Source organism: Melozone crissalis, unplaced genomic scaffold (genome assembly GCF_028551555.1).
Source record: "Melozone crissalis strain CALT ecotype California unplaced genomic scaffold, PUWL_Pcris_2 ptg000018l_1, whole genome shotgun sequence".
NCBI lineage: Eukaryota > Metazoa > Chordata > Aves > Passeriformes > Passerellidae > Melozone > Melozone crissalis.
The window spans coordinates 45,849,127-45,873,899 of record NW_026535796.1 but is presented as its reverse complement, the minus strand read 5'-3'; the positions used below and the strand labels follow the sequence as shown (position 1 = coordinate 45,873,899).

Here is a 24,773-nt window from a genome sequence, read left to right as displayed (position 1 = left end):
CAAAGGGCAGACTTGGTTACCATTGGGTACACCTGAAAACAAAGAAAGCACACATTCTCCTCAGTCAAATGTACTCTGGCCACAACTGTTTGGTGGAGGAAGATAATGCAGGCATAGAAAGCACAAGCAATGAACTATGGGCAGTTAAGAACTCTTGCACAGCGCAAGCACCAATATCTGACACTGGTATTCAAGAACTCATCATGAACTCCACTTTACCCAAAGAAAATCTCAGCAAGCTTATCCTCCTTCATATCTCTCCTTTCACCAGTGCCAACAAGCAATCAATTAGGAAAAAACCCCAGAGATATAAATAAGTTATCAAAACATGGGAAAAGCCATGATCCCACATCTCCTCATTAACTATCCTCAATGCTTTGGGTACATGTTTGACATCCAGAGTTATGTGTAATCCTCATATTCTCAGAAGTTCTCATGAAAATAACTTCAGTCTCAGTAAACACTTAAGGCTGATTTAGATAACAATATTCATCATAAGCACTGTCCTACATACTATAAATCCTTAAAATCTTTGAAGAAGCTTCAAAGTCTCTGTTTTGCAGGAGAATTACTAAATTTGAAGTTTATGTTAATGTTAAAGAAGCACTGTTTTCTCAACCCACTGAAAATTCACTCTAAGTTATAAAGCCTTGGGAAACATCATCCGGTTACACACAGCCAAGAGCTTCTTGTAGGCTTATTACTTAGCAATTTCAAACTACTCTGTTCTCAGGGTTTTGCAGACAACAGCTACAGACCTCAACCCAACTGCGACTCCAAGCCTCTGGTGTCTGCTCACCACCATGATGAGAGCTGAAAGACTCTGCTGTAATTTCCTGATCTCCTCCTCTAGAGAGGACTTGCAGACAACAGAAAAATAAACTAAGTCTAGCTACCCAGGATTTGGATATTGAGAAGGGAGGGACAATGCAGGTCTGAATGGCTCACATAACTTGCTCAGCAGAAACCTCATCTGCCATCCTGTGTGCTTAATAAAGTCTGACTCTCATTCTCACCTCTGAACACAGAATAAAGTCAGTCTCTGGTACTGAACAGGATTACTAGTGTCAAGCTTGCGCATGTGATATTAATTCTAACCTTCCAATTTTTTAAAATTTCAAATTTACATGTTTTTTAAACAGTTTTGTATATATACATATATACACACACATACACATAGATATATGTATGCATGTATTTAACTTCCCTCCCTGTTTTTATAAATACAAGACTTTCTTTTTACCAACTTTACCCATCATCTAATTCTGCTTCATATTTGTGTCTAGTTTCTGTCTTACAAAAAAGAAAAATCAACACTGGCAATAAAATTTCAAAGTCCTGTTATTCTTTTGCAGATGTGCAAACATAGTTGATATTTTCTGAACATATAATCAAAATTTGTTAAGATAAATTGATACACTGAAGAAGCAACACTGAATCATAAACAGGAACACTTACCATATGTACTACTTCAGGGTAAATGGGTTCTGTAATCACATTGCGATTGTGTGTGATATATTCTACCATTTCACTTAAAGCTGCTCGTTTTACTTCCTTCCACTTTAGGTCACTTAGTGGATCAGAAACAAAGTCAAAAAGTACACAACATTGTCGTAACTTCTGGATAAAAAGCTTTTCTTGATCCGCTGGAGGAACATCTGAAAAGTAAAAATAATTATACAATGTTTAAATTATGCTGTAGTGGATTCACTGCCCTCCCCATTTTCACTTTGTCAAACACAGGTATAGAAGTGTTTCAGATTATAAGCAAACTTTCTAAATCTTCACACAACTTTCAGGAATATCAGGTTCCAGAGAATGAACCCCACTGAAATACTCTGTACATATCAGGATGATTTAAAAAATTACAACAGTGATGCATAACTTGCCCTTGCCAGAAGCAGACACTGCATGGAAAAAATACATACTTGAAGAAAAGCCTGCATATGCTTTGTGTTTTGCTTAAGTAATCCCATGAGCCATTAAAATGACAGATATATGTGAGATTACAAATTATACATAGCCAAAACTTCCAGGATCAGGACTTAAATATCTAGGAAATACTAGATAACTGGCCAGAGGTAAAGAAAGCAGTACCATGTTTTGACTGCAGCAAAAACTTGTGTCCAATTAAAACGGCAACATGATTACAGCACAAAGCTTCAGAAATTAAATGTGAACACACCACAAAGAGTCTGCCTAAGTTTTTACCATAACACATTTTATGTTTCTGCATAATGACTTTTTTATTGTAAGATATGAACTATTAAGGCAGTAATAGCATGTTAAAAAATAGGACTAGAGTGACTTTGTAAATAGTTCTGCAATTTACTCCCACTTCTTCCAGTTGATGAGTTTTTCTTTTTCCTTAGAGTTATCATAAAATGCTAACAATGTTCTTACACAAGCAGCAACAGCTACCATCCAAGTATTTCAAGTGGTATTACCGAATACAAGCTCATTGTGTATGTACAATCTAATTAACTGAATGTGCAACAGATCTTCAGTCCAGTTGTTTAAATACCACTTGCTCTCCTTATAAGTGCCTGAAAAACTTCCTATGATAACAAAGCTGGAATAGCTCCTGTCTTGAAGAGAAGCTACTTGCCAAAGTATTTTTGATATAATAAACCTGGAAGACCTATTTGTTTATAACAGCTGGCAATTTTTTAAAGTTACTTGTGCCTAATTTCTCCGAAGAACAATTCCAGTAAGAAAACTCGGTATAGTAATAGCCCTGGAGAACATACAGAATAAACATGCAGCCTTCATGAAAGAAACCACAGCCAGTTATAGACTTTGGTGTCACCAAAACACCTGAGACAGAGCAGAATTCTAGAAGTAGAAAGAAGGTGCTAGGTAACAGGTGTCCCTATGCAGAGCAACAATGTTCTTACAAATAAACCAAAATTCCTGTCCAGCATTATGAACAAAGCCACACAAATTTTGTATCCGAACACCCGTGCTTTTGTTTATTTGAATTAAAAAGTAACGAATAATTTCTCCTGAGAAAATACCAAAAAAGTAATTAATTGAGAAGTCTGCATACTGAAAGCCAGCCAAATTTGTGACCTGAATGTAAAAAGTCTCAGATATACTAAATGGTTGGAGTGGTCACCTTTCCTCCACTAACTGTAAAACAGAAAAGGTTCTACCCAAAGCATAACAACTGTTACACTCAGGGATACTGTGCTATGAATGCATACTCCACAAAATCCAACACCTAAATACAGACTATAATTACACAAGTAATGGACATACAATTACAGTGATTACAGTACACTAACCTTAAAGAGAGGAAGCATTAAAGATGTAATTACCACTAATAGTGAAAGTTAAAGACTGACAACTAGAAGATCAAGAAACACCCTCAGCTAGGCAAGCCACCTCCCTCACCATTTCTTCTGAGGTGGCTTAACTATTTTAAGTACCTCAGTCATCCTCATTATTTGAGAGATCCTCTCTATAGAGACTGAGAACCACACATGTTTCTAAAGAACTGTTTTGTTTATTTGTGTGAGACATAACTGCTTCCTTTAAGAGTATTCATTCACAGCTTTCAAGTGTCTGCACCTCACATCTCTTCTGGTACTTTGTTTGGAGTAGTTGTCTTGAAATCAGGATCATCCCTACTTTTAAGGTCTGAAAGGATTTCAGCATGATACCAAGCAAAAGGTGGTTAAGAAGATGACTTGTAGCCCATAATTTTTGTGCAGAGCATGTGTACACACCTGCAGAGCAGCTCTGGGACACCCAATAAGTCATTTAGCCTCAGACATTTGCCAGGGACTACCTGGTTATGCTCTTTCAGTTAACTGCAGGCCGATTTCTAAATCACCTTCCAGTTTAATTAAGTGATAACCCCGCACTTCCATTTGCTTAATTAACTGGCATATTTGAAGAGAATGCCACTAGGGAAAAAAATTCCCTACTTGCGCAGCTCTGGTGCTCCATTCCCTGATGACTGTGGGAAGGTCATAATTATTCAGAAGCTACTCCTTGAAATTACACCAGAACTGATACTTAGAGTTATTCACTAAGCAAAGTTTTTTTTTTAAAAACCCCAAACACCATCACTTCCAATCAAACCAAACCAAAATCCCATATATTCTGCTCCTCTTCTCCAACTGGTAGCAATGGTTTACATAACTTTCACAGGACTTGCTTCTGAACAGCAGCAGTAGAATAATCTTTTTTATTCACTCCAAACACTTATCCCTGTCAGTACTCATATCTTAAATGAGTACTATTTTTGCTCTTCTACTGGAACAGAGTACAGTTTGTTGTAATCCCAAAGACAGTCAGTCTCATATTTGGATTGAAGGTCCATCAATTCCTGACACACCTTAACAGAAATTTATTATGGCATATTTTATGCCTGAGCCTGCATAATTTATCCTACTGTTCTTTTTGTAAGAGAGAAATATACACTGGAAAAAGTACCAAAAGATGATAGGTATTATGAGAGTAAGATATGTCTCTGGGACTGAGGGATCAGCTTTTTGTCTTGTTTGGGTTGTCTAAAGGGTTTTTTCCTTACAATTACAAGGTAACTCTTGGATCAAGTCATACAATCTACAGATATGTAAGCTCTGCCCCTTCTGTTTTAACAGCATCAATACAGAAACAGCTATTCAGTATAAAATTTTCAACATCATCTTAGCATGTGGCCGTACCAGATTTTCTGTATACTGATGAGTATAAAATAAGATACTTTCCACTTTATAACTGATACAAGCTGTGCTTTTATTATCAGATTAACTAGACCAATATCTCATTCTGAAAGGCACCACTTCCAGTCTGTATTTCCCTTTGAAACAGCCAGGTAAAGATCAGAGGTCTAAGCTTGGTACCTAAGCTACCAAGTGCCTTAGCAGAACACAAATAATTGGCTGGAAAAGTTTAAATTCAAACACTGAACTCAGTATGGAAACAGATTCTTTAGAAGGTTCAGGCATGTCTTCAGTAACTCCTAATGTGAGTTCACTGCAAGCAGACTTCACACTGGTAGCTGTCCTCGACCTCACGTGTTTCTCAGCCAGGATGTGGCACTGGTCTGCACCCAGGAGCTACCACCCCCACCCCTTCTTTTGTTATATATAGATCAGCTGAAGAACTAAAACCTGTGAATATTCTAACAAAGCAAGATGTCTTCATATTAAAACAAAATTTTCCTGGTTTTTAAGAAAATTAGCTAAAGTAAAAAAAACCAAAAAAACCCCAGAAAACACTGAAGTTTGTTTTCAGTGCCTGAGCTTATGTTCAGTATTCTATGACACACAAATATTTTTGCTGTGCAGGACTGTGGAGATCTTACTGTTCTCTCAATTATATTTCTGATGTTCCTTCAAATCTGTAAGTTGTATTTTTAGTTATGTATTGTAACAGTGACCTCACTGGGCACTGATGGCAGATCCATCCCTACCTTTTTCATTGAAGCCAATTTTTCTGTGACAACAGTGTAATATAATAAAGGAGGACAAAAGGCAAAGCACGGTAAGTGGGTGACCCAGAGATGTCACATGAAACAGCTGATTTCTAGTACAGATTGGAACTGAAATAAGGCTGAATTTCAAGTTTTAGGTCATATTCTGACACAGAGAAGAGCTGATGCAATTCCTACCACAAAACAATTTGTGGTCAGTAAAACATACTATATTACATAATTTTAAAAACAGAAAACCAGAGATATGGTTAACAAGTTGCAAAAAAAATAAATTCAGAATACAAAATTAATTTCAGTTTTGTGACCACCTTTTTACTCCTATATAAAAGCTTAGCAGAGGTATGAGATTTGGTTGGCTGATAGGTCCCTATCTCATTGAAGGAGAAGTAGCTCCTTCTTCTTAGAAGGTCATAGAAAAAAAGACAAATGGAACATCATATGCTGAAAGTAACTGCTTCTTTAATACACTGGTGTAGAGCAAAGCCCAAGCATGAGGATGATGCCTGCTAGCAAGTAGACAAAACATCTCATGAAACGTGTTAGCAACCCCCATGAACGACTAGAATTGTTAATGATTTGGAAAAACAACATTTAATTGTCAAGTAGAGTGCTACCCAGAGGATATCCCCAAATTTATTGGTCACATGGTTCCTTCTGCTAGTCAAAAATATTAGTGCATTTTAAATTTGATGTTCATTGACAAAAAAAGCAGCATTATTAAAGCTTTGTAAGATGCCCTACAGTTCTACTTCAAGAAGGGGACTCTAGTATCTTGCAATGTTCTCTTGAAACACTTCAGTTGACAATACCAAAGCAGCATTTTTACAAAGAAGAGAGTCCAGTGCCGTGAGTAAGAGAAATGGAAACTGCCAGACACAAAGACGAGCTACACAGCATGGAAAGGAGAACATAATCTGTCAAAACATGAGTTTACCAGAACTAATACTTTTTCCAAAACTAGGGATCAAGCCCTTAAAAATGAGAAGAATTAGAAAAAAAAAAAGGATATTACAAAGGCTGAACCAACACCTGATAAAATTCCACTTAAAATATTTATTTATTTTGAAATTGTGTAACTACCATCCTAATTCAAAGCAAGACACGCTATTCTGGAATTATTTTTATTGCATTTCTATTATATGACCAACTCTTTATAGTTTTTAGTGATTTTACTGAAATCATGATGACACTAATTAACACTAATTAAAGATGACAGTCTCCCATTAACAGAATTATATCCTAACACATGATATTGGAAATAAGTGGGTGGCACAGGGAAGAAAACTTCCAATTCATGCACGGACACATTTAATTAAAGCTATTTCTTCTAGCAGCATATAAAAATAAAGGAATCTGGTATTCAAGGAATAGCAGAAAGTAGTAAAATTATACACAATACATTTTATACTACAACGAGCAACTAATAGTGGGAGTTTGGCTGCAGATAACTCAAAGCAGGCAAGATGTTGTATGGATACACTGGACTAACAAATACATAGAAGATACTGCTGTTTATATTGTTTTATTTATTGACCCTGCAGAAACATTTCTTTGCCAAAAAAAAAAACCTTAAAAACAAGAAAAAATGACCACAATTACCAAAAAGTCACAGGAACACTCATGGAAAAACAGAGTGCTAGTACTAAGCTCAAGAGAGCACCACATATAAACATTTTAAGTGGTACAGAAGATGAATTAATTTCTGTTCTTTATCTCACTATTGAAGATTAAGGGATGTACGTGTCAGTGTTGTCAAGTGTCATAAAGAATACAGGCTTAATCTAAAAGAATTGAACTGTAAGTTCAAGGTCCTTCTCCAACTACCATGTATGAGACCTGTAAACATTCCTGTTTTGTTTTTTTCAAACACTTCAGACATTTCCCATCAGAAATAGGGCACTGAAAAGCAGATAGACTTTGTCTCATCTTCAAGCTCATGACTCCCAAACAACTCTTGATCAGTAATTAAAAATATTTTACAGGCACTTAGAGCTTCCATAAGGATTACAAGAAAACACTTAGCTACTCCAACCAGCTATTATCAAAGTAAAGCTGTTTTGTTCAAGGCTAGCTAGAAGGTGAGCTGAGAAGAGCAGGTGGGTGCACAAGGGAAGTTTCCAGTCTCAGGCAGTGCTTGGACAGTGAACCAAAACTTCCAAAGTGTGTCCTTCACCTGCATCAGCTGCCCTGCTGCAGGCCTGTGATGTTCAGCACCCGTGCAGGTACCCCAGAGACATGGCAATGACACCTAGCTGCAATTACAGGCCAATGCACACCCTTCTGCATTCAAGGAACTGAGCTGCTGCCAGAAATACCATTTGGCTGCTCTTCAGATAACAGAAATTTGTAGCTGGAAAAACCCTGCCTTTCATTTCCCTGTTTTTGAAGAAATTACACTGTTCCTATCTGCCACTGTTATACATTTTCAAGTGAAAAGCTGACACCCAAAATGTGATAGACACACAAAATATAATTACTTCCCTAAATACTGATAGGAAAAAAAGGTTAAAAACAATATTTAAGATTATAAATATGTGGCACATCTTCTGCCTAAATCTCAAAAGCAAGTCTATTTCATTTAATTTTCAAGTAGTTCAATTTTTGAACACTCAGATACTCCATCTTATTTAAAGATGTCTTCTTTCCACCAAACAAGTTCTGTTTAGTAATAAGCATTCAAACTTTATATTTTTAATAAAGCAACAGCACTGATATTGTTCCTATGCCAATCTGCAGCCTGGATCAAGCTGTAACTCCACTTACAATGAAAAAGTTATTTCACCTGTGACAGCTTGTGTATGAAAATAGTCTCAATCATGTGCCCAGCTCTGGGGTCCCTGTCACAGGAAGGACAGGGACCTGCTGGAGTGAGCCCAATGAAGGGATGAAGAAGCTCAAAGGGCTGGAGCACCTCATCTGTGAAGACAGGCTGTGGGAGTTTGGGCTCTTCTGCACCTCAGAGCAGTCTGGGGAGAGCTTACAGCACCTCCCAGTATGTAAAGGGGCTCCAAGGGAGCTGGAGAGGGACTTTTTACAAGGAAATGGACTGATAGGACAAGGGATAATGGCTTTAAACTGACAGAGGGCAGGGTTGGTGCAGTAGACATTAGAAAGAAATTCTTTACTGAGAGGGTGGTGAGACACTGCAACAGGTTGAGCTGAGAATGTCCATCCCTGGAAGTGCTCAAGGCCAGGTTAGATGGGGGTCTGAGCAGCCCAGTCTGGTGGAAGGTGTTCAAACCTATGGCAGGGGGCTGGAACTGGATGTTCTCTAAGGTGCCTTCCAATCTAAACCATTTTATGATGTGATTTTATGATACAGAAGTGAGGAGGGGGAAGGCAAGAACAACATGTTGGAATTCATTAAGGTACACAGCATTCAAGATTTTTGGTTTCTACATAAAGAAATCTCTTGGCTAAATTTTCATTCAAAAGAGTGGCTTTTCATTTGATTATGAGGCTTTTAAAGTAATATTTTTTTTATGTAATGAAAAAAAAAAGGCTGTTAGAATCAAATAAGCTATTACCAGACTAATTAAACAGCAACTGAAAAAAAGAAAGAGGAAAAAAAAAGGACAGCACCTCAAGAATCCTATAGTTTAAAGGAGCCTGAAAGGAATGGGAAGCACATGTTTTGTCAGTCCCAGCGTGAGGCTCAAAGCAGGTGCTTTACCGCACTAATCCCCTCTGAAATCTCCAGTCACTGGGGAATCCAGCACTGGTGGCAGCTCCTAACAAGAGACTACACTGTGGCTTTGAAGATGGAGGAACTAAGTAATGATATTTAACTGGCAAAGATTTAAGATGGGAGATTTTAAGGACTGATTAATAACAAAATAGGAGAAAAAGTCTGCTGTCATTTTAAACTATTTGGCATAATTTTTACATACTAAACAACCCGAGGCACTGAAATTACTGCCAGTAACTTTATTCCAGATGTAAATCATAAGTCTGATGATGATAAGGGCAGATCAACAGTGAATAATATGTATACCATATTATCTAATGATTTTTCCAAAGCAGACCAATGCCACTGTGAACCAAGAGCTTGCTTTAAAAGAGTTTTATCAGAAGTCAACTGTTTTATTAGAAGCTATGTGAAATTTTTAAAAACCTTAAGAGGATATTTCAAATATGGTTAAAAGAAATAAGGATTTTTGACACTATATTAAAACATTTAAAAACAGAAAGTGAAAAGTAAAAGCAATGATAACTGCATAAATATTTTAAAGGCAATGTAGCATAAAGAGGAAAGCAGGAATGCTTATACAGGAAATGACATGTGAAACAAGCCGAAATGGGCTTGAGCTAATGAAATGGAAATTGTACCTGAAAATTAGGGAGAAAAATGGCAAGGAGGATAATCAAACAGACAATGGAAGAAAAAAAGTGTCTTAATGGGGAAGGAGACAAACCAAACAAAGAACTCTTAGTAAAGCTTTTTGGCACACATACAGTTAATGACAGCAAATCTCACTTTCAAACACAAAACACTAAGAGAAAACATAACCACTAGAGCGTACTTGAATTCACTCTCAAGTTACCCAACATCTTCAAATGTGCTTGAAAACTTTAAAATGGTTTTAAAATATATGTAACAGTCAGTCTAAGAAAATGAAGCACCACTGTTGTGAGACCAGACCTCAATAATATTCTGTAACATTACTGAAGTGTGTGGTGTAAGTCAGAAGATTTGAAGAAGAAATACATAAACCTGAATAAACTGCCTCTCTGGACACTTGGATGAAGTATCAGGTAATCAAGCCTACCCATCTGCTGTAAGCAAATGCACAGTTTCCTTAAACACACCCAAACTCCACACACCAGCCCCTAATTTTAGTCAGATACTGCTCTGAGTCTGAGTAACTTGTCAGTCAATAGTACCTGTCACACATCCGTGATAAATACAATTCAAAGAACACTCAACTGCCAAAATGTAAAATAATTCAGTTCCTTCTCCAGAGCCTGTCAGACTGCCTCCCCCTCTCCTCACTCCCTGTACATTTGCTAAACCTGGGGGCTGCTGCTTGCTTTCTGCTGGATGCCAAAATTGGTGAATTTAACGATGACACTTAGAATAATCATTAACAGATATCACAAGCTGGGTTTTGTGTAGGCTTAGAAACAGATTACACAATAGATTACAAAGCAGGAAGAAAAGCTCCCCCCAGCTTTTCTGTGATCAAACCTGATGTGTTTCACACTCCAATGCAACCTAAAGCAAATACCCAGTCTCCACACAGGAACTCTGGTTAAAGTTATAAGCACATCCTTGCTTGTCTGAAGCAAACATTTATTTTGATATTAACAAAAACTTCCATAAACCTTCCTTGAGGACAATCCTGGTTCAGTTTTCTAAATTATCCACTCTATTTAAAATTAGAAATAGGAAGGGCAAGTCTTTTCTCACAGGAAGAGCTTAAACAGCACAGGTCACAGTGAGCCTGAGATGCAAACTAAGATCCTGAATGGCTGATCAATGTCTAAATCATCCCAAACTGTCACACATCGTTACAAGATATGCAAAAGTGTTTTCAAGTGTTTTCACCAGAAATCAACAGGATTTTTGTGGTTTTCTTGAGAGCAATTTCTTAACAGACTTCAGTAGACAGCAAGCCTATCTCTAGTGCAGGGTGGTTTTTGTATGTATTTGGTTTGTTGTTTTTTTGGTTTTTTTTTTTTTTTTTTTTTTTTTTTTTTGGGGGGGGGCGGGTAGGATTTTTGTTTGGTCGGTTTGGGTTTTTTTATTGTTTGATTGTTTGGGATTGTTTTGTTTGTGTTTGATTTTTTGCATCCACTGGGAAAAAACCTCCAATTCAGTGCATAGTTTTCCTCAATGATCAACTAGCACACAAACAATGATTTGGTATGAAAATAAAGAAATATATTTAGAACTAGGTCAGTAAATTGCTTAGCAGTCAATGCTGGCCATGTCAAATGCTAAGAGCAATTATGAGCAGTTCTCTGTTAGGAAATAAAAACTACTTTCTAGCAATGAAAATTTTGACTCAAACAAAGTAGAAAGCCAACTATGCCCATTTAAAAATACACACTTTCAACATCTAAGAAGACTGAATACATAATATACCTGCACGTTTTTCAGGAATTATGTGCATAATGATTTCCCATTTAACCCAAAAATTATTCCTGCATAATCCAACATTATTTTCCTCACATCACATTTGTCTGAAAACATACACATTTGTTCAACAGATGTCTTCAGTCTCTGGTCAAACTAATCTCCAGCTTCACAAAGGAATTCTAGTAAGAACTGAGAATGTACCTATTAGCTAAATTGTCCCTATTGCTTGGCTGCCAGAAAAGCTGACATTCTGCTGATAATTTCCACTCTTCTCACACAGCAGAAAGAGTGAACTGCAGTATGGAATAGATTTAAATTAGAGCCTCCAAGAAATCTGTACATTTACAGGGCACAAACAAGTTGATTTGCTGTACTAGCTATGAATCCAAGACTGACTCCATACTACATGTCCAGAAGTCCTGGACATGTTAAGACATCTTACTCCCAGCACATTTTTCAAAATATTCATTATTCTATTTATATTTTCCCTTTTTAACAGAAGATTTAATGTGCAATGAAAGGAACTTGTTCTAATTTCTTCCATTTAACTACAAGTTTTGAAATGCTTTGTTCCTTAAGATACATTAATGATTACTGAGTTTCCAAAAATATGAAATAAGAAAAGTTATGCAGTGAAATACAGGCTCAAAATTTTGCTTTTGAGAGGATGTGTAATATTCTGATTCAAAAGCCATAAAAATCTTCATTTTCTACTGGGACAAGAACAAATCAGTTTTTATTGCATGCAAACAACTTTAAGACAGACCTCAAAAAACTTCAGTGGATCAATTTTTGGATTTTAAGGCACTTTATACAGATTAGATGTAACAGGAGCAAAAAGTATAAAAATATTATGGGAATAGGTTAGAAAAAAAGATCCATTGTTACAACTAGTTTGTCTGGAAAATTTTTTGAAGAAAAACTTATTACACCCAAAGAACAGACATCACATTGGTTTTTTGTAGGCTTTGATAATTTTGTTCAAGTTTTCTTTCCAGTACGAGTAAATGAACACAGGACACCTTTGAAACATCATGGACACTGTTATACATTCACTTTAAATATAAAAGTAGTAACAGGATTTGGGTCTAGAGGCCGTGTGAAGCCACACAGCTGGTAGATTTAATCCAAAATGGAAATTAAAAAACTGCCATAAAAATCTTTAAAATTAAAAAGTGCTTCAAATTGGTAGGCTTCTAGAATCAGAAAAATCCCAAATGAACAATTTTAAAATTAGTTTTTAAATTTTAAACTTCATGTATAATTCTTTCTTCATGAAATTCAGATCATTATCAGTAACAAGAGCAATTATGAAAATTGCCACAAAACTGTCACTTCCACTACTGATAACAATGCAGAGTCAGACCCCACCCCTAAGTTTAACTATACTTTTATTAAAGAAAACTGCATTGTCAAGTTATAGCAGAAACGGTACCACATGATTTGAATGCACATTATGTGGAATTGATTAAAGGATGTGCAAATGTGGCTTTAAAACATCACGTACTCCAAGTGCCATTTATCTCAGTTTTATCACTTCAGACAGGGTGGTGCACACAGCTCTGTGAGGCTGCTGAGACTCTGCTTTACCTGTATGAGGTGTCCAGCCCCAGCACAAAGGTTAGAGCACAAAAGCCACCTCCCCCAGATGAACATCTTGTCTACATATGATGCAAATAACCCTGTATCTATTAAATATTGCTGTGTGTGGTTTACAGTGCAGTTTCAGTAGCTAATTATTTGATAGCACATGGAATTAATTTTACAGAAGTCTAAATTATTTATTAGAAGCTTCAAACAGAAATGGAAATAAAAATTTTCCACAGAAACAGAAGACAATTTTACCTTAAAATGTATTTCACAGCAACCATCACAAAACAGTATGAATAAAAATTTGAGGGCATCCATTTTTGCTTCCTTGAAAGGGCATGCACATTACTCCATGAGTCAGTAAAAGTACTGTAAAAATTCCAGCTGACTACCTTCCTGCAATTTCATGGTATTTTTAGCTCAACAAAAAGTCCCCTCTAGAGACATTTTACAGTCATGCCCTCAGATATTTCACATGCAGTATGAACACTTAACATCCTCACTGTTTCCAGCACAAGAACCCGTACACACACTCTTCATATTGGCAAGGGGTCTATATGAAGGCAAAAACAACCCAAAAAAGTCAAGAAAGGAGGAGTGACAGAGAACAAAGAGTAAAGGCAGTAGCAATGTAAAACAGACTCTCTGATAGAAAGTGCTGCATGGTAAGTGGAGAGTTAATAAGCATGTCACCATGTTAAAGGCAGCAGGAATAATAACTAAATAACCTCCTTTAAACCTGCTTTTGGTCAAATATTAAAACCACTCTGCATGAGTTTCTTTGGTATATATGTTAAAAAACCATCAGTCTATGTCTGGCAATGTCTGAATGTCCTTCCAAAAGATCTAGGAAAACAGTACAAGAAGTAATACAACAACAGAGCCACTTGTACCAATATCAGTCCTTTGATAATTCAGGTGATTATCTAATGCTAACATATGCAAGTTTTCATAATTTGATATATACAAGAGGCCTAAGTTCATTAAGAACAGAACTGCTGCTTGTCCTTGAGGAAGATGGCCTTGGTTCTATTTTTTGAGGCAACATTTTAGAAAGGAACAGTGGATGGGTTTCAAAGCTAACAATGAAGCATACAAGTCATTAGGCAATGTCAAACAGCAGCAGGCTCAGAATTTTCTAGAAGTTGGAAACTTTTGGCAAGATGGATGACTATGAGCTCCAGGAGTCAGGCCACGTACCTATGGAGGGAGTCTAGGTGGCTTGGCAGGAACATAGCCCAAACACAAGGTTGATACCTGTTCTCACCCCTTCAGGTTACCAAATTATAACTGGCTAATGGGGGAGAAAAGGGAAGAACAAGCATTTTCATCTCCTTTAAATCTCAACTGAGGTTTATCCATTAGATCAAAACCCAACTATGACCCGCAAGCAGGACAGAAGGCGCGTGCTGATCATGGGAAATTCCATTTATTGGACTGGAAAGACTAAAAAAAGTTTTGAAGGTCTTTTGCATGGAAATATTTCCACAAAGGTACAAACAAGCCTTCCATTTTAAAATTTAAATTCACTCAGAGAAGTAACATAGTTCATCACTACTATGGAAGCATCTCGGAAGAAAATTAAGATGTCTCCTCTATCCACCTTTCCTCCCAGGAAGACTGCTCACTTCTTACAACAAGGGGTGACTGTACCTTAAATATTGACTGAATTTAAATGTGCTGAAGAATTAAAGAAAATTAAGATTTAAATAAACATATGTGCTCAGACTGAATAAGTTCACCATCCTTAAAATACCTACTTAGGTGGATGGTGCAAGATGCATTCTAAGGTGTAGATTACAGTTACACAGAAAATACAGAAGGAATAAACCAGATTAATTTTCTGCTGCATAAAATACTAAGAGGAAAAAAACAGTATCATGAAATGTGACTTTGACATTTTTTGGTATGCTTTTATAATCAGATTAGGCTAGTTTCAAAGTATAATAAAATATTATTACCCTCAAAAAAGCAAACTCAGCACATGTAAAGGCACAGCACATGCTTGAAATGCATCAAGTTCTTGGGAGTACTGGAAATTTGGTAAGTGACAATTATCCTGGGATTTTTGTATTTTTAACATAATGTTGTTATAATGCAGGAAGATTACTACAAACATGTTGTAAGGATGTGTTAGAAATGACACTGTTCAACATTTTCATAAACACCACAGAAGATGAATAGCAAGGTCACACAGTTTGTTAAAAGCTATGCTCATTGTCAATTCAAACTTGTCAAAAAAGGCTAGAGAAAAATCTCACAGTACTGAACAAATTAATTCAAGCTATTAGAGCTTTCCAAAAGCTGATAAACGTAAAGAAATGTGGGTGAAATAGCTGTCTGTGTACATTTATTGATTCTATCTTATTCAGAAGGTATGGACTGCTGCTGAGCTTCTAACTGAAGATTTAGAAATGAATAAAACATTCTTTTAGCATGCCAGTGTTTTTAATACTGCATGCAGTTCCAGTCACCCATCTTTAACAGTTTGCTAAAACATGGTAAGAATAATTTAAAACACCATTAACGCCAAAAACTGTGAGTTAACAGAAGTAAAATACTATTAATAGGCATGCTAGCACCAAGTATTAAAATGTTTGCCTTAGTAACTAAAAAGAAAAGAAGAAGCATAAAGAGAGTTTACAATAAGAATATTGTTCTTTGAACTTGAGGGAAAAAAAATAAGACGTTTAAATTAATATTATAATTTTTTACGCTACAGCAAGGTCAATAAGTTTTTGGTCCCACAAGAACCAGAGAATGACAGAAGCATAGAATAATTTTCACCACAAGGGACAGTCATTTCTGCTACTCTAATTCCCCACTACATAAACCCAGCTGCTCTCCAGTCAAAGTATTTCCAATTACAGAGATTTCACAGCCCCTTCTGGAATCTTGTTCCAGCTTTTAACCACTTTTATGGTGAAAATATTTTCGCCTTGTGTACAATTGCAATCTCCAGAGTTTGCCAAGTCATACTGGTTACTTCTCATTCCCTCACTGTGGATCTCTGAGAAGAGCAGGGCTCTGTGCTCTACACCCTCCCATCAGTTAGTTGAGGATCAAATCTCCCCTTAACCTTCCTTCCTTTAGGCCAAACAAATCCAGTTCCTTCAGCCTCCTTTGTACATCATGAGGTAAATGGCTGCTGTTCTGCGTGCTGAGTTTGGTCTGTACTACTTCTGAAGTGAGAGCTTTGGGGCTCTGCTTCCCTTTTAATTACAGAATGGATAATTTTTTTATTCTTCTTTTAGCTCAGACACAATTCCTGCAAAGCAACAGTCTAGCAACAGTTTTTAGCAACTCTGGTTAGACAGAAGTATTTTCAGGTCAATTATTTTTCAAGACAAACACACGATGGATTCTTTCTAAAATGAAAGTGCCAAGCTTTTCTCCTTTAAGATATAAATTGCCCAACTAAACAAAGATCTTTCACAACCTTGGAGGAACATGCAAATTTCTATCTAAATACTCAGATATTTACATCACAGAAACACTACCACTGACATTTTTTGCCCTGAAGAACACGATGTAAAGGTGGAATCTGAAATACCTTCCATGATCCCTCAGACAAGATGAACAAGCAGCACACAGAAAAAATGGACAAAGTTCACATAAATCATCTTTGAAAAAAAGTCAAAGCATCTTGCACAAAATCTAAAGTAACTTCAATAATGACAAGTCAAATCTGTCAAAAAAACATTTGCTGCTCTGGAAGGCAAAGGAGAAGGATGGACAAGGAGATATTTGAAACATGTTATGGCCTACAGGAAGCATCAGTTTGAGTTAACATAGTATCAGGGTGTTCTCACCCTTCTTCCCACACAATTTTCTTGCAAAACATCTTGAAAATAACTTTTGAAAAGCATGAACAGACACTACCAGTTCCAGCCAGTCAGCAACCAAGCCATTAAAGTAACCTTTACATTTTAATTCTGCCAATGCAGATCAGAACAGAGTTTTATATGTATTTTGTTCAAAATATGTCTTGAGTTCATGGAGACATTGGCATCTGGGATACTTCTATGCTCTAACAAAACAATATTAAGGGATTTTTCTCATCAACACTGGTATCAACACATTTTCCTAATGAAAAACATCTCCTCCCCCCTGAGAATTCATATTCTGCCTATAGAAGGAATTACTATTATTTTCTACCTGTTACTACACATTGTACTCCAGTTATGGTTTTGAACACTCAACAGTAAATATGAACTGTAACTCTGAAATCTAGTGGCAAACATTTACTGTTTGTCCTAATCCATGCAGCTTTTACAGCTGCTTTATCTGACTGAAGTGCTGAGATAGAAATCAAAATGTTTCCTTTCCCCAAGCCTCACCTTGTTTTTGTGGCTCATCCACTCAGGACCCTGAATTCACTTCCATCACCCTGGGCCTTTGGCTGCCAGAAGGGCTCCATATGGAGGGATGCATCTTGAAAACACCATCCAGATCTGCTTCCCTCCTTGCTGTAAAAACACTAAATTCATGATACCTAATAACCCTTTGTGCTGTCTTAGTGTCACCTTGATTGCAAGTGGCCTGTCAATGCACAAAGATCCTAAAGGAGCTCTCCATGCAGATATCCCATGCTGAGTTCCTTCAGCTGCATTTGTTTCACAAGGTCAAGCCTCCATCCAAGATCACAAACCACAGCAGTTACTCCATGGCTGTAACAGCTGCTTAAACTGCAATTGTAATTTTCCTAGAAGCCTTATATCATTCCAATACCACTAAGTTTTCAGTTGATGATGGCAATAAGTGACAATCAATTCAAGGGCATAATGTTCAGCTACCTTTGTACTCTAGAAAGACCAATGCAGCAGCAGCATAGCTCAGATCCCCAGGAGAGCCTGTTGCTGACTGAAGACTCACTACCCCAGCAGGCCAAATCACTCTCACTGAGGCAATGCTTTCAGCACAATCAGATAACACACAGCAATGGTGCCACACCACTTGCATTTAGCGTGGATTAGGCTCTTTTGGTGCTTGTTACTTTCCACCAGTGGGTCAAAAGTCACCTGCATTTCTGATTTCTACACACTGCTCTTGAACAACTGCCAACAGTCTACAGTTGTGACAAAGGGCACAGCCTTGCAGTACCTGAATGAAGAGAAGAGAGCAGCTATTCTGACACTGAGCAGGCTCAGCTGACAGTCCTGTGGCTGCTGAACAGGTGCTCAGTGCAGAGGGACACCAACCTGGGAAGTCAACACACCAGGATGCAGACCAGCGAGGCACATGACAGGACAACCACACAGCTGCAACCCAGCTGAGGCAACAACCAAGGCCACAGGCCTGAGCCTAAAGCCAGCTCCTGAATCAAAGGGGAACCCCAACATGCTCACAGCTCTTTCCACAGCACTCTGACTCAGGATTACGTGGCTGCACCATACCCAAGATAAACCTGAGTACAGGCAGCCAAATGAACTGCTGGAGGATGGGGTATTTGTGGCCATGACACCTCCTACCCTACAAGTACCCACTGCTCCTTCCTTTGGTGATGCTGGACACAACAGTGTCACCAACGGCAGTCAGTAAAATTCTGACATTATCATTTCCTATTCACAAGACTTTAACATAATTTTTAAAAATAACTTGCATCTTTTTCCAACTGTGTTGCTTATGTAAAGCTGTAAGCAACCCAGACAACAAAGCTCCTTACAGTTCAGGATGCACAGGACAAACAATGTCTGGCATGACACTGTCGCTTGCTAAAAATTTCCTTTTTATTCTGCAAGCATTACATATTTCATATGATCCAGGTACAGAAAGTGCTTTGGAATTAACTTTATAAGTAAGATTGCAATTTTTATTTTCAATGAAGTACTAACAGTTTAGTCCACAAGGCTTCACATAATTTTTAGAAGCAAGATTGAGTTCAAATATGGTACCTACACCATCTCAAAATTTAAAAAATTTTATGGAACTGGTGCTTAAGAAATTTTTTTCTATTTCAACAAACGATATCTATGAGAAACACCCAAGGGGCTTATGCCCCTACCCCCTGTCCTTGACCTTGAAGTTTTAGCTCTTACAGTTGCCAAGAGGAACACTCCTACTCGAAATTTAATCCTATATTACAACAGATGATGCAAAAGGACAACTGTAAAAGCAGCATGCATTGGGACAAACAATAATAATGTGTCATTAGCCTTCAGAATTACCAGCTAATTTTTACTGCCATTAGAGTTTTGTATGTATTGCTCTGACAGGCTTCATTTTGGAAGCATCAGTAGTGGTAGCATTAGCACAGCTGGTGACACGAGGTACGCATAGAAAACCCAAAGGAAATTCTGAGGTACATATGAAAAACCCAAAGGAACTTCTGCACACTTCAGGAGGTATGGAAGAGATGCTTTGCTTTCCCAGGGTCAAGCAACTCCTCTGGGCTATAATACCAGAAACCCATTTTATTTCCTGCCACCTGAAAAATGAAAAACAATCAATCTCCCAGTAATTCTTTAATTGCTTACAAGAAACTCTACTCTCATAATCCACTGAAAAACTGTAACCAACCAAACAGAAAAAAAACCGTATCACCCAAAAAAACCCTAAACCACAGACCCTTTAACTTCTTCTTTACTACTATATTATTCAGTGCACCAAAAATGTAGGTCTTGGGAAAATAAATTTCAGAACAGTTTCTTAAAATCCATGGTTTCCACAATTATGTATTATTGGAGCAAAGGCAGGATAAGGACTTCAATGACAAGAACCTTGTTATCATATTGAGACAAAGGATTAAGGAAAATCATTGCAATATTTCATCATTCTGATTCCAACCTTTGTTTATTTTTCTAACTTGAACCTTTAAAAGGTGGTGCTTTTCCCCTTCCAAAAGGCAACACCTATCTGAAAATGAAGATGATTTGTACAGAGTGCCAAGCAAAGGCTTGTCCACAGGTCAGGCAGCTCCATTTTACTCCCTTGACAACAAGCATAGTCCCTATTTGAAATCAATGGAATTTTACTGCATTTCCTCCCCAGTCACAGATCAAAATTAGTTTTCTAGAATTCATCTATTGCCACTTCAGACAGAGCAGGTTATGGCTCTTTTAGAAGTTAAAGAGAAATAATGATTTTTAAATACGTGAACACCCATGTTCCTACTTAAAAGAACAGACTTCTGAACAGTTGGGGTTTATAAACTTCCAAAGCAAAATTTTTTCAGGGTATGGAATATTAATGAAAAAAAAAATTTCTTTCCAGTACTGACATCTAGCCTATGTCAGTGAAAGCTGAGAAGAAAAGAATTAAGAATGGTACAAGCTATGTTTCTTGCATATAAATACCATTGTTCAAGATGTGCTCATCCCAGCTAATACATGTTCTGCCTTCATAAAGTTCTAAACCAGAAACACCCTACAGCAGATATTAGAAAAAGGACTGGTTGCTTAAAACCCAGCTAAAAAATACACCCAAAACCCCCCAACACAATGCAAAATTTTACTACGTAAAAAATACAGAACAAGAGATACACACTCAATTGTACAGAAGCGTCATACCAACATGTATGTTCAAATTATAGAAAATGTAATTTGCAATGCACTTATTCTACAAACCCAAAAGAACACATTCTGTGAAGAACTGAACATTCAGAACTGCACAACACGGCAGGCACACAAGAGCTTGCTTGTTAAAGCCAAACCGCATCTCTTCTAGGAAATGCCTTCCAAATACATAAAGGATATTTTCATAGTAAGTGTCACATCTCTTTCCCCCCTCCTTCTCTGACACTTCCAATTCTTTCACAAGCTGCAGTGCACTGTAAGGCAGCTCTATCCGAACAATTCAAACAAAAAAAGGCTTTGAAGCACACCAAAGGTTTGCCCTTATTCTCTAGAAACGCTATAGGGACAACTTGGCTCTTCCCTGCCCCCCTCAGTACCTTTCTGGGGTAGTGACTTCACATCCTTTGACATCAGCACAGCTTGGAAGGGGGATGGGAGAGTTACGGCAGAAAGCTGTAAAACCTGCTTTTAACTATGTATGCAATGCCACCATGAATTCTTAAACCTTCCCCGAACACATTTAGCAGAAAATGGGTTTTGCTCTCCGCCGGTTTTACCGCGGCTGTACCAAACCGAGAGGGACTGAGCTACAAAGGACTTCCTGCTCCCCTTCTCCGAGCTCCACAATAGCCATTTATTCGCTCGTCCGAGGGTCGCGATTCACTCTCGCACGCACAATAACTCACCTCTAATATGCAAAAGGGCCACGGGCTGGAACGGCCCATTGGAATTGGCTGCGTCAACCACCATCCTGCTGCCAGCTCTGTTACATGTCAACATCTAGGCTCCAGCAGGCACGGCACTGTATTCCTTAAGGCAAGAAACCAGCCTCCATTTTAGTTTAAAAAAAGACAGAAACTGAAGCGCTCTGCAGCTGGAGGGAACTGGCTGGGGAGTGATGTCAGCGGGCGGGAGGAGCCCCATTGGCCGACGGCTGCAACTTCAAATGACACCGAGGAGGCCGCGAATGAGCGCGGCCGGTGCGGGGCTCCCCCCGCGCCCGCCACGGCCCCGCGCCGCCCGCGGCAGGGGCGGAGCGGCTGCGGAGATGACGGCCCTGCTGCGTTGGGTTCGGGTTTTTTATTATTGCCAGGATGATCTCATTGCTGCTGTTGTACCCCCGCCCCCTCGATAATATTCAGTAGCACCTGCTAGAAAGAGCGCATGCAGTTTTATTTTTCCTCATTCCTTAGCCTTTCCTTCAGTACGGTTTCCCAGGATTATCAAACCAATGTTTAATTTAACCGTGGAAAAACACAGCACTGAGGGTAACATCTACAACTTCAGCTTTCAAGAGCCATAACAAAAGGTAGTTGGTTTACAGTAAGATACAGGTCCTTAGATTATTCCTGTTGATTTAGAAATATAAAACCTCATAAACATTCCTTGCACTGTTTCACCACTGGTTACTAGTATGTGCATAACAAATAAAAATACATATATATGACAAGCAGATGAAAACCTCATGTTTCATGCTGAATATGTCTTTTAATCTAGAAATGGACCTGGATACTTCTATCAATCTAGAAATGGATCTGCCTTCAGTTTATGTTAATGTTCCTAAATTTGGATATTGCACAATACTGGTTTTCCTTTCTAAAAAGATCAGTAATTATAAATAACTTTTAAAACTATTACTGAAAAGTAAAGAAAATTACTAAGAAGCAATATATAAGCACGTGGAAGCAGTTTTCCTGCATAATCTCAGAAGTACAATAAAAAAGGCATAGCATAACAATTTCTGAACTTGTTAGTTTGATTATTTAAGGTACTTACAACAAAACTGTGAGCAGCCCTTTTTTTTTGGTCATATGAGACTTGCACATTTATTTTTACAATGAGCTATTTGAAGGACCATTTTGTCTGCTGGGAGTGACGTTCAGAGAAACTGGCACTGTTACTTGTGCTGTCTCCAGATCTGTCCTTCTGCCCAAATACTGTATGTCACATACTGCAAATGAGTATGTAGATTACTGAATCTATGACACTGTCTTAATTTATATCTGCTCAAGAAAGAAAAAAAAAAGGTGCACATCAGAGGACACTTTTTCATTAAGTAACTTGCTGATGAAAATTTGAAATAAAAACAAATTATAGGGCAAATGTGTACCTGGTTAGAAAAATTACATCACACTACAATAACATACTGTCAAAGGTGAGTTAGAGCTGTACTGAATATTATTCAATTGGGGAAAGGAAAAGACTAACTGGGATATAAAAAAGAAGAATATCATCCATAAAACACACAAAGAAATCAATTGGATTTAATGATTGCTGACAAGGCCCAATTTGAAGTAGTACATTCTGGATGTAAACCTGATGAGAAAGCCCAAAGACAACAAATCTTTAAAATATTACTTAGTTAAAAGAAATAAAGCTCCTGTTTGATGTGGTGTGTAGGTTGTTTGTTTGTTGGTTTGTTTGTTTTTAAACAGAATGGATCTGAGAATATCCAAGTATTTTTAAGAAAAATTATGGAGGTGGAAGAAATTAATTTTTCTACATTCACTACAAACAGTAAATGCATCCTACCTCAAAGAAGATTAGGTTAGAAATTAAATTAAATTCTCTCACAATAAGCACACTTAAAAAAAAAAGACCGCAAAGTTTCTAGTAATTTAAAAAATGACCAAACATAATGTGTGACATAGATGTAGTTGATCCCGCTTTTGACAAAATCAAAACAAACCACATGAACCTTTTAGACCTCTTCTCTAAGACTACAGAAATTCAGACCCTTTGTCCTTACAATGTAGGAAAAACCAGGGAAGGTGTATCCTCAAAAATGTCATGTTTTTTATCTATATATCCCTTGAGTATACCTTAGAATCATAGGATCATCAAGGTTGGAACAGACCAAGTTCAATGTGAGTTTTAGCCTTGCAAAAGACATATGCCTTTTAAAAAACTAGATTAAAACCTAGACTGACCTCTAACAAGGTTTTCTACAAGATTTTGATGGATGAAGGAAAAAACAAAACAACTTGGGTATTTTTTTGAAGTATTTTCACATGCAGGGTCTTGTAGCAAATTCTGTTTCTTTTCCTGATATTAAAGCAAAATTAGATTATTTTATAGTAATAAATCACAGTACAAACTGGCAAAAATAAGGTTTAAAATTCCAGTTTCTCTGGTAACTATATATTTAAGAACAGCTGCACTATCACTCCTCTCTACTCATGTCTGCTTTAATGGGCAGCTGCTGCCTCTGTCTCTCTGGAACTGCTTGCAAAGATTAAATGGCCAGGAAGGCTGTCTCTGTGGCCATGGACACAATTTCACAACAGAGCAAAAAGGGAACATTAGTTACACTGCCATTTCCTAATTTATACATAAGCATGACTTTTATTGTTGGAGATTCATTAGCAAATTTTAAGTAGTGGTTTAAGAGTCAAGCCCCCTAGAAAATTCTTCATTAGAGAGTAAATGTGACATTCACAGAACTAGCAATACTATTGGCAGATAGGACTCAGTCACATTCAGGAAGTTTTCTTTTGCAAAAATGTTCTCATTCCTTCTTTTTTGCTGGACTCTGTTAGGTCTGAGTCCAGTACTTTAAAAACCACAGAGAAACTGGTTAAAATACCCATAAACCAGTGTGTTCCTGGTGTAATTCTGATAGGACACTAGTGAAGCTGAAGTACTTTGGTCTTCATTAGACCTTTTGCTGGTTAACAACATCTGCAGTTTTCTCACCATTGTACAGATTGAGAGTACATTCTGCTCAGGAGGTTTTTATACACTCCCTTTGTTTCAGTCTTAAAATATTTGATTTGCCACCAAAGGAAAATATTTATTTAAGTTGAATTATTTTGAGCAACTTCATTTGGGAAAAAAATTGCAAAGAAAATTGAGTTAGGAATTGACTTCCTAATGGAAGAGAAAGAATATTAGTGCAAGTGGAGCAGAGCTAATGAAGATCAATGGGAGGAAGAAGAGCTTACTTTAACAAATTTATGAAGACATTTCTGTTGCAAGAAAATGAAAAACAGTATTAACTTCAGCTATCGATTTTTAGAATTAAATGAACAAAAACCATATTGACAACGTAGTGAGACTGTAGCTATTACAAGTTTCCTCTGAACCCTGCTCATTACTTCTAACTTTCCAATGATGGGAATGAAGGAAAAATCCTATAAAG

General features: G+C 37.4%; 1 protein-coding gene across 3 annotated transcripts in view; it reads right to left on the bottom strand.

The window, feature by feature from the left end:
• PPP2R5C (protein phosphatase 2 regulatory subunit B'gamma) overlaps nucleotides 1-24,773 on the bottom strand; it is a 71,232-nt gene that overhangs the window by 20,841 nt on the left and 25,618 nt on the right. For 2 of the 3 annotated variants that reach the window (XM_054275247.1, XM_054275250.1), the window contains one exon: nucleotides 1,459-1,658. In XM_054275247.1, the coding sequence (XP_054131222.1) occupies nucleotides 1,459-1,658 (200 nt within the window). Of the gene's footprint in view, nucleotides 1-1,458; nucleotides 1,659-21,318; nucleotides 21,588-24,773 lie in introns of those variants that run through there. The other variant, XM_054275248.1, reaches the window with a different exon arrangement.